The sequence below is a fragment of the Palaemon carinicauda genome, chromosome 16 (genome assembly GCF_036898095.1).
Source record: "Palaemon carinicauda isolate YSFRI2023 chromosome 16, ASM3689809v2, whole genome shotgun sequence".
Classification (NCBI taxonomy): Eukaryota; Metazoa; Arthropoda; class Malacostraca; order Decapoda; family Palaemonidae; genus Palaemon; species Palaemon carinicauda.
This window is the reverse complement of record NC_090740.1, coordinates 119,730,102-119,744,772: the sequence shown is the minus strand read 5'-3', so window position 1 is coordinate 119,744,772 and position 14,671 is coordinate 119,730,102. Positions and strand designations below refer to the sequence as shown.

At 40.2% G+C, this 14,671-nt stretch overlaps 1 protein-coding gene across 1 annotated transcript in view; it reads right to left on the bottom strand.

Annotated features, from left to right (window-relative positions):
• Positions 1-8,481: 8,481 nt before the first annotated feature.
• Positions 8,482-14,671, bottom strand: part of LOC137655836 (uncharacterized) — a 28,769-nt gene continuing 22,579 nt past the window's right edge. Inside the window, exon 3 of the mRNA XM_068390016.1 lies at positions 8,482-9,867. Within this exon, the coding sequence (XP_068246117.1) occupies positions 9,656-9,867 (212 nt within the window). The 3' untranslated portion in view covers positions 8,482-9,655. The remainder of the gene's footprint in view (positions 9,868-14,671) is intronic.

The following is a 14,671-nucleotide window of genomic DNA, read 5'->3' as shown; positions in this document are numbered from 1 at the left end:
CAATTACCTACATAAACTTTTGTACCCATAATGTTACCATTTCTCAAACAAAATAGAGATAGAACATGCTAATTGTGTTTTAACATAAGGTCAAAGTCATGATGCTGACTGCTAATCTTGGTTACCATGTTGTTATGAGTTTTAAAGTAAATTTCTATTCATTCTACTGTATACTGTAAAATAACATGTCATATCTAATTTCCCTATACAGTATGGATTTTACTGGCTATTTTTTTTTTTTTTTTTTTTTTTTTTTTGTGGGTTACATTAGATTTATGGATTTATAGGCTATTTATTATAATGACGGGAATTAAACTAGTTTCTTAGACGTTTTACCATACATTATTTTATGAACTAGTTCCTTATTTATGGATTAAAATTCAACCATTTTTATTGGATTATACTTTTTCACACAAATACATTCGTATTTATCAAATTTTCCCAGATCAGTATAAAACTATTTTGATGCTAAACAATGACAAAAAGTTTTAAGTGTTGAATTCCATTTCATAATCCCTGCTTTCTTTAAATACTGGTCTTAGTTTGCTCACCAGCAGTTTTACTTATTCTTATTTTTCAAGGAACTCACATTTAGAACTTTCCAGCCGCAAGTTATTTTGCCTCGAGTCCTTGTTCTCATTTCATTGACTATGAGGTAGAAATTAATAGGAAAATTCTTCAAAAAAATAAACACTGAACTTATCTTTGCTGAAAACCAACAAGAAATAAAAGTGAACAATGCGCAAAGGCCAAAATATAGCAAAAAAACTTAACTAATTAAGTCATTACTACATATCTACTCTATTGAGATACAGTACCAATAAAACTGATCATGTTCCATGAGTAATGAAAGTAGTCTGTGTGTGGAATATGTTATCTATAGAGAAGTTGCAATTTTGATTGAGAAAAAACTAGCACAGGCTAATTCAGCTACAGTGACAGAGAAGTATCTTGATGAGATTCGAAAGCTCTTGTACAAGTGCTCCCATTCACTTAGACAACAGAAACCTACAATGCCAGTTGTTTCCCAAAATATTTAATCAACACACTTGCCCCTGTGTATGAGGTATAGCTTAGCAATCCATGTTTGCCAACAGTTATACTTGTATAAGCGGACGAACAATTTGGTGGAGTAATGAGAGCTTTGGGTGTGGGAGAAATGCCCCCCTAAATCTCAATGAAGTCACTCGCAGCAGGATGACAGATTGGGTTTAAGGCGATGGACAAACTGTTTCTTCAGGTTTTACTCCAGATGCCTGGCGGATTATCTTACTAGAATTAGTATGGACCGGCAGGGGTCACTTGCCATAGATAGAAAGGCAATGCGCATCACAAGGAACTGGCTATCCTTTGATGTATCTAGCCAATGAATCCTCTGAGGCCTTTGCATCAATAGGCGTAGGAGATGATGACACACTTGCACTTTAGTAGCTCAATTTATCGTATGATAATTTGCATGCAATCTACTATACTGTATATAAGCTTTTGAGCTCGTTACTCACAATTACCCCAACTGCCGTTATGGAACAACACACAGTAACAATTTTGATGCTCATGCCAAGCCCAAATTTTGTGGCCATAATGGTAAGCTAGAAAAATGTTATTTTTATTAATAAAATAAATTTTTGAATATACTTACCCGATAATCATGTAGCTGTCAACTCCGTTGCCCGACAGAATTCTATGGAGGGATACGCCAGCTATCACAATACTAGAAGGGGGTGTATTTACCAGCGCCACCTGTGGCCAGGTACTCAAGTACTTCTTGTTGACACCTCCTCAATTATTCCTCGGTCCACTGGTTCTCTATGGGGAGGAAGGGAGGGTCGATTAAATCATGATTATCGGGTAAGTATATTCAAAAATTTATTTTATTAATAAAAATAACATTTTTCAATATTAAACTTACCCGATAATCATGTAGCTGATTCACACCCAGGGGGGTGGGTGAAAAACCAGTGTACAAGACTAAAGGATAGCTAAGTATCCCGTATTTCATATAATCAGTTATCCACAATAACAATGAAATAATAAGTACCTGGTAAGGAAGTCGACTTGAACCGTTACTCTGCCTTTAATAAGATCGTCTTCCTTACTGAGCGCAGCGTTCCTCTTGGGAGGCTGAATCAACTCAAAGGTGCTAAAGTATACAGGGCTGCAACCCATACTAAAGGACCTCATCACAACCTTTAACCTCGGCGCTTCTCAAGAAAGAATTGACCACCCGCCAAATCAACAAGGATGTGGAAGGCTTCTTAGCCGACCTTACAACCCATAAAAAGTATTCAAGAGAAAGGTTAAAAAGTTATGGGATTATGGGAATGTAGTGGCTGAGCCCTCGCCTACTACTGCATTCGTTGCTACGAATGGTCCCAGGGTGTAGCAGTACTCGTAAAGAGACTGGACATCTTTGAGATAGAATGATGCGAACACTGACTTGCTTCTCCAATAGGTTGCATCCATAACACTCTGCAGAGAACGGTTCTGTTTGAAGGCCACTGAAGTAGCCACAGCTCTCACTTCATGTGTCCTTACCTTCAGCAAAGCAAGGTCTTCTTCCTTCAGATGAGAATTTGCTTCTCTAATCAGAAGCCTGATGTAGTAAGAAACTGCGTTCTTAGACATTGGTAGAGAAGGTTTCTTGATAGCACACCATAAGGCTTCTGATTGTCCTCGTAATGGTTTTGACCTTCTTAGATAGTACTTAAGAGCTCTAACTGGGCAAAGTACTCTCTCCAGTTCGTTCCCCACCATGTTGGACAGGCTTGGGATCTCGAACGACTTAGGCCAAGGACGGGAAGGAAGCTCGTTTTTAGCCAAAAAACCGAGCTGCAAGGAACATGTAGCCGTTTCAGATGTGAAACCTATGTTCCTGCTGAAGGCGTGGATCTCACTTACTCTTTTACCTGTTGCTAAGCACACGAGGAAAAGAGTTTTTAATGTGAGGTCCTTAAAAGAGGCTGATTGGAGCGGTTCAAATCCTGATGACATTAGGAACCTTAGGACCACGTCTAGATTCCAGCCTGGAGTGGACAACCGACGTTCCTTTGAGGTCTCAAAAGACCTAAGGAGGTCCTGTAGATCTTTGTTGGAGGAAAGATCCAAGCCTCTGTGGCGGAAAACCGCTGCCAACATACTTCTGTAACCCTTGATCGTAGGAGCTGATAGGGATCTTACGTTCCTTAGATGTAACAGGAAGTCAGCAATCTGGGTTACAGTGGTACTGGTTGAGGAAACTGCATTGGCCTTGCACCAGCTTCGGAAGACTTCCCATTTAGACTGATAGACTCTGAGAGTGGATGTCGTCCTTGCTCTGGCAATCGCTCTGGCTGCCTCCTTCGAAAAGCCTCTAGCTCTTGAGAGTCTTTCGATAGTCTGAAGGTAGTCAGACGAAGAGCGTGGAGGTTTGGGTGTACCTTCTTTACGTGAGGTTGACGCAGAAGGTCCACTCTTAGAGGAAGAGTCCTGGGAACGTCGACCAGCTATTGCAGTACCTCGGTGAACCATTCTCTCGCGGGCCAGAGGGGAGCAACCAACGTCAGCCGTGTCCCTTTGTGAGAGGCGAACTTCTGAAGTACCCTGTTGACAATCTTGAACGGCGGGAATGCATACAGGTCGAGATGGGACCAATCCAGCAGAAAGGCATCCACGCGAACTGCTGCTGGGTCTGGAATCGGAGAACAATACAAGAGGAGCCTCTTGGTCATCGAGGTAGCGAATAGATCTATGGTTGGCTGACCCCACAGGGCCCAAAGTCTGCTGCAAACATTCTTGTGAAGGGTCCACTCTGTGGGGAAGACCTGACCCTTCCGGCTGAGGCGATCTGCCATGACATTCATATCGCCCTGAATGAGCCTCGTTACCAGCGTGAGCTTTCGATCTTTTGACCAAATGAGGAGGTCCCTTGCGATCTCGAACAACTTCCTCGAATGAGTCCCTCCCTGCTTGGAGATGTAAGCCAAGGCTGAGGTGTTGTCGGAGTTCACCTCCACCACCTTGTTTAGCTGGAGGGACTTGAAGTTTATCAAGGCCAGATGAACTGCCAACAACTCCTTGCAATAGATGTGAAGTGTCCTTTGCTCCTGATTCCATGTTCCCGAGCATTCCTGTCCGTCCAGTGTCGCACCCCAGCCCGTGTCCGATGCGTCCGAGAAGAGACGGTGGTCGGGGGTCTGAACAGCCAATGGTAGACCTTCCTTGAGAAGAATGCTGTTCTTCCACCACGTTAGAGTAGACCTCATCTCTTCGGAAACAGGAACTGAGACCGTCTCTAGCGTCATGTCCTTTATCCAGTGAGCAGCTAGATGATACTGAAGGGGGCGGAGGTGGAGTCTCCCTAACTCGATGAACAGGGCCAGCGATGAAAGTGTCCCTGTTAGACTCATCCACTGCCTGACTAAGCATCGGTTCCTTCTCAGCATGCTCTGGATGCATTCTAGGGCTTGGAAGATCCTTGGGGCCGACGGACAAGTCCGAAAAGCTCGACTCTGAAGATCCATACCCAAGGAGACAATGGTCTGGGATGGAACGAGCTGAGACTCCTCAAAATTGACCAGGAGGCCCAGTTCCTTGGTCAGATCCATAGTCCATTTGAAAATCTCCAGACAGCGACGACTTGTGGGAGCTCTTAAAAGCCAGTCGTCTGACGGAGCCGGACACAAGATCATGATACTGCTGCACAGTCTGTGAACTGTCAATCATGGGCAAGCGAGGAAGTACAGTGACAACCCGAATCTGTCTAGACTGTCTGGGTCGTACAGACAACTCCTTAACGGGTTGCTGAGGTTGCCGCACTGCGTCACAACAAGTCACTTCTGTTGGTTGTTGAACGTCTTCCCCGTGACACATTGACTCCGTAAACAAAAAATCCTCTAACAAGGACTAAGCTTGGACTGCATGTCATGCAACACAGCTCAAGGTCTATGGGAGCAGGTGTGGTAACAGACGGGATTAGCGACTGAAGTGGAACCATTACCTTCCCTGTAAGCATGTTATGCTTAAATAAAAGTCCATAAGAGGTTATGCAGCTAAAGGCTCCCTCCAAATGACAGAGTCCTCAAGGGAATATCAGAAGGAGGGAGAAAAGAACTTTCTCATCTACAGGGACCTTATCCTAGAAAAGCTAAGTTCTCTGAGTGAGGGTTCACTGGTGCAAAAGCAGCAGACTAGAAGGCAACGTTATGAAACTGCTTGACAGTCTAGTGAGTTGGCAACAACCCAAGATGTGTTGAGAAGCATGCGGTAAGGTATGCAGAGCATGATGTATGCAGAGTATGCTGTATGCAGAGCATGCTGTATGTAGAGCATGTTGTATGCAGAGCATGCTGAATGCAGAGCATGCTGTATGCAGAGCATGTTGTATGCAGAGCATGCTGAATGCAGAGCATGCTGTATGCTGAGCATGTAGTAAGCAGAGCCTGCTGTAAGCAGAGCCTGCTGTAAGGAAAGCAGAGCGTGTGCATGGCGTTTAACATTTCTCAGAAATTCCATGACCAGTGCTAGAGTGCTTTATGCATGCTTGCATGGGGTTTAAACCATGGTATGAAAATGGAGATAAGGTATGCTGAACAGCAGAGTCAGAACGAGCTGGAACAACAATAGTTGTGGTTTCCTCTTCAAGACTCCGTTGAGGGAACACCTGAGGCTCAGTCTGCAAAGGCTGAATAAAAGACAAGCAGAAGGAAGGCGCATGGGTGGAGGAGGCTGACTCCTAGCATGAGTGGTTGAACCCAAGGGTTGCGCTTGCTGAGCGGTTGGCGGAAGCGGAGTAGCAAGTTCCAGTTCCTGTGGTGTGAGCGGAGCGCGATGAGGAAGAGGCTGCGCAGAACAAGGTAAATGTCTCGCAAGCTGAGGCTCCTGAGGCGCAAGACTAAGGTGTTGTGGTGCTTGCCTTGTGGAGGGTTGAGCTCGCTGCAGCGAGAGCTGAGGAGACTGACTCATGGACGGGAGAGGTTGTTGTACCTCAACCGAGTGTTGCATCACTGGTGGAGCAGCAAGTGGAGGAGGAGGAAGAGAGGTATAATCCTCCTGATCCCATTGTAAAGGTTGCCTTAAGGAAGGCGGAGGCTGAACACCACAGGGAACAGCAAACTCAGCACGTGGCTCAACATCGTACGCCTGGCAGGTGGTACTGCGATCAGGCGGAGCGAGCGTAGGCGGAGGGAGTGTAGGCGGAGGCGGAGGAGTAACACTCTCAGCCCGACACTCACGCATTAAGTCCGAAAGCTGTGCTTGCATGGACTGTAGTAGAGTCCACAACATCGTACGCCTGGCAGGTGGTACTGCGATCAGGCGGAGCGAGTGTAGGTGGAGGGAGTGTAGGCGGAGGCGGAGGAGCAACACTCTCAGCCCGACACTCACGCATCAAGTCCGAAAGCTGTGCTTGCATGGACTGTAGTAGTCCACAACATCGTACGCCTGGCAGATGGTACTGCGATCAGGCGGAGCGAGTGTAGGTGGAGGGAGTGTAGGCGGAGGCGGAGGAGCAACACTCTCAGCCCGACACTCACGCATCAAGTCCGAAAGCTGTGCTTGCATGGACTGTAGTAGAGTTCACAACATCGTACGCCTGGCAGGTGGTACTGCGATCAGGCGGAGCGATCATAGGCGGGGGGGAGTGTAGGCGGAGGCGGAGGCGCAACACTCTCAGCCCGACACTCACGCATCAAGACCGAAAGTTATGACTGTATGGACTGCAGTAGAGTCAACTTGGGGTCGGCAGACACTAAGGTCTGCTGAGGTAAAGCCTTAACAGCCGAGATCTGTTGCGGCAGAACCTTACTCCTCTTAGGCGGAGTGTAATCAACTGATGACTGAGGAGAGTCAGAGCTAACCCAATGACTGCATTCGGGTTGTGAACTTTAACTTCGTACGTCTGGCATAGGTCTGGACTTAACGTTTAAGAGGTCTTGAGACCTGAGACCAGCGTTACTCTGCCTTTATTTTCTCCCCTAATCTCTTCTGCAGACGAGCAAAATAAGGGCTCAATCGTCTGCGGGTGGGAGTGACGGTCTCGGTAAGACACGCCCACAACCACCGAGGATACTTCTGTGCGCCGATCAAGGCCTGCTGAACCCTTATGCCCTTCGACATTGCTTCTCCCCTGGGCTTGGGAGCTTGCAAGAGGTCCCGGACTGGGAGGACGACTGGCGCGCACAAAAGTACCCTCACGCACTAATCACTTATCACTTTGATTTCTGTTTGCACTTATTTCACTGAACTCGAAACTTTAAGTGGTTTGTACCTGAAATACGCAATTCTATCCTTTCTCAAAGTTAGTAATTGCGAAAACAGAATTACAATGTAACAGAAAAATCTAATGAAAGATAATTCAGTGGCTGGAAAGAGACTAAACACTAGATCACTCTAGAAACGTTTATTTTCTTCCCCTAAAGAGACTAGGGAGAAGAGCAAAGACGATAACAACGTTACTCGTACGCCTGGCAGGCTTGAATGAAACGTTTATCCTCTTTCTCCCTCCGTCTCTATCTCTCCTCTCTCTCTCTCTCTTGACTTAGAACCTGAGAGAAGAGCCCAATCATATATATCGTTAAAACATATTATTGTTAAAGGAAAAAACTGAAAAGTTCCTTTATTAGGATCAAAACCATTAAGTTAAGAAAGAATGAACAAAACGCTAGACACGGTTACTCTTACTGCAACGTGAAACCGTGAACATTCTTTCTCTATCGTAACGATAGAGTGCAAGTTGAACGTTATGAACGTCAACAACTGCAGAGACAAAACAAAACGTTAGTTCAACTTTGAAAACAGTTCGAGACTATCAAAGAAATTCTTTCAAACTCTGTGGCGGAAATAGCATAATATGTTAACAGGTAAAACCGAAATGACGGGCTCAAAGTTTATTAACTTCGGTAAAAGACCGCCTACTATTAGGAAGGTCGAATATAAACAAATATAAAAATTAATTTTAATGAGTTTATAATAAAAGGAAGTTAATCGAAGAGGCCTATAAGAGGCGGAGAGATATAAAATAAATCTATAACTTTTGTTAAGCAAAATTAAGAAAGAGAGTCTATACTCTCTTAGACACCAACACTTCCGTCTAAGGGAAGGGTCGGCCATTGAAAGGTGAACGAGAGTTCATACTCTCTCGTCACCATAATTAATCAAATTAATTCCAAAAGCTAACTAAGCTAATATAGAAGTTTCCAGTAAAGCGACAGCCGAAATCAAAGAGAAATACTTCACCAAAGTCGTGAAAATACTCCAAGAACATAAGCGTATCCCAGAACGTCTTGCCGGAAGCACGACAGAGGAATAATTGAGGAGGTGTCAACAAGAAGTACTTGAGTACCTGGCCACAGGTGGCGCTGGTAAATACACCCCCTTCTAGTATTGTGATAGCTGGCGTATCCCTCCATAGAATTCTGTCGGGCAACGGAGTTGACAGCTACATGATTATCGGGTAAGTTTAATATTGAAAAATAATAAATACTCCAGGGATATAAATACAACATGAATGAAATATCAATATATTGCTGCCAGAGCAAGCTATAATAAAATATTCAACACATAAAACACAAAGGGGTTACATATACAATAGGTTCAATAAAATACACACAATACATTGCAAACTAAGTGATGCATTTGATTAGAATTTCCATAAGCCTAACACATGGTTCAGTACTCCAAGGATATTCAGGTGAGAAGGTACATTAGCCTTGGTAGCATTTACAGAAGTATATTACAGTACACTGAAAAAATAATGAAAGTATATTTCATGAAGTAAATTTCACACTAACTAAACATCATTATATACAGATCAGTAAAATTATCACTTAATTAAAAGGAATGTCCATTACCTTTGTTGTACCAAATGCAGATAAAAATCAATCAAAATATCAGAATCTTGAGGGAATTTACCTAAGTTATCATTTCATTATTATCAGGACAAAAGTAATGCAAACAGTATCACAGTTATACAAGGAATTGTTCCAAAAGTAATCAATAAAACAATCTACAATATAATATGCTGTTTGCAAAGGCTTGTAAGATCACAATACAGTAACTGTAACGGATACTCGGTTCCTCCTGATGACGAACTCTCTAACCAACACAACCTTCAATAGTTAACAAATGACCAAATACAATTTTAATAAATGCAACTAAAGACATGTCAAGTACATATTATTTAAGTTTTCTCAAACCACCCAAGGCATGAGAGCTACCAGACCAATGTGCGATAAAATCAGAAATGTTCCAAACATTTCTGTGAATTCGGTTCCGGGACTAAACTTAACCATCCAACAGGGGGCCTAAAATTCAAGGGTTATACATTTAAAAATATGCTACATAGGATAATTTGTTTTAATTCTTACAACTTTGAGATTGCAATTGTTCACAGGTACTCCATCCTTTATCAAAATTACACATAATTCTTACAAAATCTCATATAAATTCAAAATCTTTTATTTTTACAGACCATACTTCTACATGCAACAATTTTAATGAAAGTTTTATTTCTTTTAAAACCACAACCTTTAATCAATACTTTCAAGTTATAAAGACATATCTCATCATTGTCACAATGTGATTTAAAATGTAAAGTTATACAGACTACTTTTGGACTAAGACAATGTATTTATCAGTAATCTAAATCACAATTGTGGCAACTGTTGGTCTTTTCCCAGTCTCAGACAATGGGATTTACATCATCCTCTTCATTGTCAACCATGCTAAAGTCCCGTCCGCTCCTGCCGAACAGATGAAACCGAGGAAGACGATCGCACATCCCAGAAAGTAAGCCAAATTTGTAATGAAGGGCGACCAGAGTAGCCACCACAAAAAGCAGGAAGAAGAGAATGGCTAATCCTAATCCTAGAGCCAAGTGACTTTTTGAAGGTTCTGTAAAACAAAAATAAAAAACAAGGAAATTACAAAACTACCCTCAATGAATTATACAATACCTATACCTGAACATTGTACTGCGTACTGTGTTCACAACAGATGTTTTCCATCACGCTTCCTTATGCAAACCCACGTACAAGCAAGTCTCAGTATTATCGTTATCAATACAGTCCCTTTACGAGACACAACAGATTAAACACAAGACTAATGTTACTTGTTCAACCACTGATAAAAAATTTCTTAACAAGTTAATGTCTGTTCTATTGTTTTATCAAAAGTGTTTCACTCTTGTCTGTAGTTACAGTATTGTAAAGGTCTACTCAACAATGTTTAGAGCATGGGATAAAGAAAAAAAAATAGTTCAAGGTTCCATCTACACTGATCTTTGGTTCTGATTTCTAGGTATTATCATTACTATTACTAATTATACCTTACATCGAGATCAAACCCTCAGCTCAGGTGACAGGCAGGGGTGCTACCAACCAAGACAATTAAAACTGAAACAATAAAAGAAGTCGGAACTCAAGTAGGCTACTGTACTTAAACAGTATCAGAGAAGTTACCTGGCCAGGTTGCACAACTTTCTCACTTGCTAATAACTTGATATCATTATCATTATCATCATTACTAGCTAAGCTACAACCCTAGTTGGAAAAGCAGGATGCTATAAGCCCAAGGACTCCAACAGGGAAAAATAACCCAGTGAGGAAAAGAAATAAGGAAATAAATAAACTACAAGAGAATTAATGAGGAGTTGAAGTGAAATATTTTAAGAACAGTAACATTAAACTAGATCTTTCATAAATAAACTATAACAAGATACTTGTGCCTGTCAGCCAGTTCAATATAAAGACATTCGCTTTATGTTTGAACTTCTGAAGTTCCACCAATTCAACTGCCTGATTAGGAAGATCATTCGAGAACTTAACAAACAATTGAGCTTACATATCAAAAGTCACTACAGTGTTCTTGTGGCTTCTAATTATTCCTTTGATTTTTAATCTTCAAGCAAAAGAAAATATCTGAATTTAAATGTATTGCTTGATTTGCATATTTTTCTGGGCACAGCTAAGGCAAACATGTAGTATTTGCATTTATAAAAACATTACTTGGTCAGCTGTTGTCTTAATTTTCCATAAAAATATTGAAATGTTTGTTTTATCAACTACTCATTTTAATGCGCGCGCGCGCTCTCTCTCTCTCTCTCTCTCTCTCTCTCTCTCTCTCTCTCTCTCTCTCTCTCTCTCTCTCTCATACGGTCATTTTTACCGTGGAAGTTCACTTCATAGGTGAATAACATTTCAGTATAATAATAATAATAATAATAATAATAATAATAATAATAATAATAAAGGATATGTAACAATGTAGGTTTATGTTTACTAGTTTTTAATAAATACGAAGGAAATCAACACTCAATCAGAGATATGATTTTAAATTATTACAAGCCTTCCTTAGCGTATCTAATTGTATCATCGTTAATTTCAATATCAACATCTCTCCTTCAAATAAAGTAGAAATTAAGCAATACGCTTTGTAAGCAATAAAAAAGATATTCACACAACAAAATTTCAATAACAAAATTTCTTATTTCTATCCTCACCACGATCTACATTCTCTTTGTGTATCATGTTGGTGGTAATGCTGTTATTTAAATAACCAATGTTAAAAAAGTATGTTTTTTAAACCTTGTGATTAAATCGTTTCTACAGACTAAAATTGACTGTAACTAGATATTTTGTTATCTATGAAAGTGACTAAAGAAATAAAAATAAAATCAATTGGAAAAGATATGCTAATTTTAAGACAGCTACAACTTTAACCTATCTCCATTGTGAATTTATAATTTGAATTGGTAAACTTTTGCGAGAAAATAGTTATAAAACCAAAATTAATGGTGAAAAAAATTATGAAAAATCTTATGCAGCATGTACATAAACTAACAGATCGACAGTATCAGAGTTTAATATCCAGATGAGGAATAAGGAATTCATCAAGAGTGCAAGTTTTTTGTCAAAAAAAAATCCATAAGAGCCAACAGCTGAGGACAGATGGAATAACAATACTTGAAACAAAGTAGAATGAAAAAACGAAAACATTTCATCCGGATATAATCACAAAATATATTTGTGCAACTAAGGTAGAAACAGACAGAATGGTTTCTCAAAAGTATATTTGCAAACAAGAATCACACCTAGAATTTGAAATGAGTTGTATATAGTCAAAGGGACATTGTCAATGCAAAGATCTGGATATTAAGGAACTACTGTCCTTAACTTACTTTGTTTTGTTCGAGTTTCAACTTAATGCCCAATAATGTGCCTCATGCACTAATTTCAATAAGATCTCTATTAAAGGATTCAGCACCCTTAAGTCTACATTCAGAAGATGGAATTGATCCAAAGAGATTAGCATCATCTGCATATGCAATGAACTAGTTTTCTAAGCCAAACCACATATGCATATATAAATGGATGAAAAATACAGTAATGGGTTGATAACACTACCATGAGGAACACAAGATATTTTATTCATAGACACTATGGTACCCATCAACACCTACTCTTTGAAATCTATTACTTAAAAATTGAATAATGATGATGAGAAAAGACCCACCTATTCCCATCTGTTTAAGTTTGAAAACAAGAGCTGCATGACTAACACGGTTAAAGATAGCAATAAAATCAAGGCCAATCATACGAATTCCCAAACCACAATCAATGGATTACTGTACAACATTGGAAATTGTAAGAAGTGTTTCATAGGCTGCAAGGCCCCTGGAAAGGCCAAACTGTAAACTAGGGAACTATTTAGGCATTTTACCAAAGACATTAAAAAACTTTAGAAGATGATGGCATTATGAAAGTTGGGCGGTAATCAGTAGGGATAGAGCTACTTTAAATAGGCAATGCTGATACTAATATGTATGCGTACGTGACCTCAAGTAGAGCGAATTGGCTTGCCTCTTTAAAGACTTTACAGACTCTAAGCCTATAAACCTATCTTCTGGTTTTGGATATTTGTGATTTAAAATTCATTGCAAAAAGGCTCATTACCAAAGGTAGCCAATGAGAGGGTTCTGAAGGCACCAAACCAGCACAAAGACTTATTACTGGTGGAAGCCAATGAGCAGATACCAAATCTTTATGCTTAAGAAGCTCTCAGTCTTAAAAAATCCCTGACACCCATCAAATCTACTTTTTACAACACATACCTGACCTGTCTATGGTCGTGGTTCAATCACGCCCCAGTTTTCTATACCGACACTCAAAGAGTGAGCGAGCTAGGTTTATTACTGGCATTCCATGCATCTCTTTTTTTCTCTGGTATATTCAGCAATAACTATACCTTAGAAATGGTGCTAGAGGAGCATTTCACTGGGCGACACAGGTTCCTCGCCCAGAAATAGATTTTTCCTTCGTCAAAATCCCTCTCTTGTTTAATATAAAATCTGCACAAAACCTGACTTTCCTCGAATCAAAAGAGGATGATATTCTTCTGGAAATTTGGTAAAACAAACAGCATTCAGTAAAGAATAATTATACCATCTGATACCAATAGGATAATCTAAATATTTTCCTTTGAATCATTGCTACATCGGCTGTTAATCCATTTTTATCTAGCCAATGTCAGGCAAAGCAACATCATAAGGTGAGAAGATGCAAACACCTTGGTAGGCTACTCGAAATCCAGGAAAACTCACACTACTAGATTACCGACAATTTTAGTTAATAGGTATGCTGAAGTTAATAATCTGTTCCCCAGTTTGCTGTTTGGCTTTTTTAAAGGCCTTAAAGCATGTAATGCATTTCTTATAATAAATAATGCTAGACAGAAATACCTTAATTGTGGTTAGCAGGTTTATATGAATGGCCATGATTTTAGAGTTGCCTTTACCATATTAATCATGTGGTACTTGTTCAAAAAACATAAACGAATGGGAGCAGGCAAGTCTTTTCTTAGCATCATCAACAATTTTTTTATTAATAGATTGCAAAGTGTAGTTGTTGATGGGTACTAGAGTATAGTAGTAACTAAAAGAATATAATATCTGGTGTTCCTCAGATCAGTATTCACAGAACAAAACTTTTCATACTACATATGCCTGATATGAGGTTTGGCATGGCGAGTTTTATGAATTAAGGCTATATACCCCAGCATTAGGGTCTATGAAGCCATTCAGCAATTAAGTGAATCTAGAATAATACCCTAAAGTTACACTATGAGGTAAATGTTAGAAGAGGTTGGACAGCCAGATGGAAGAAAGGAAGGAAAAAGAGGTAGAAGAATATAAAATAAGTGCAGCTTGGGGCCGAATGGATGCTGAAAAGACTTAAGTATGACCTACAGGATGCCACTATCCCCAGGGATATGAGGAGTTAAATGGCCAGATATCACATCTTCCTACCACCAAGGTTTGGCATAGGAAACAAGCTTTTTGCATATACAGATGCTAGTACTCTCCATGCATCAATTCCACCTCCTGAATGTAGATCTGTCATTACTGAATCCCTAAAAAGAAAAGAAGCTAATAAAACTAATGCAAGAGGATGAAGTTGAGCCCTAACCAAACTCAAATTATGATCATAAGTAAGTCAAGGACAAAATATGATCATAAATATGTCAGCGACAAAATATGATCATAATTGAGTCAAGGACAGTGGCTCCTCAACATCCAGATCTTTGCCTTAACAATGTCTCTTTAGCTACTGTATATACAATTAAATCTAAAATTCAGGGTGTGTTTATTATTACAAATTTACTCTTGAGAACGACATTTGGTCTGTTTCCTCTTCCATTA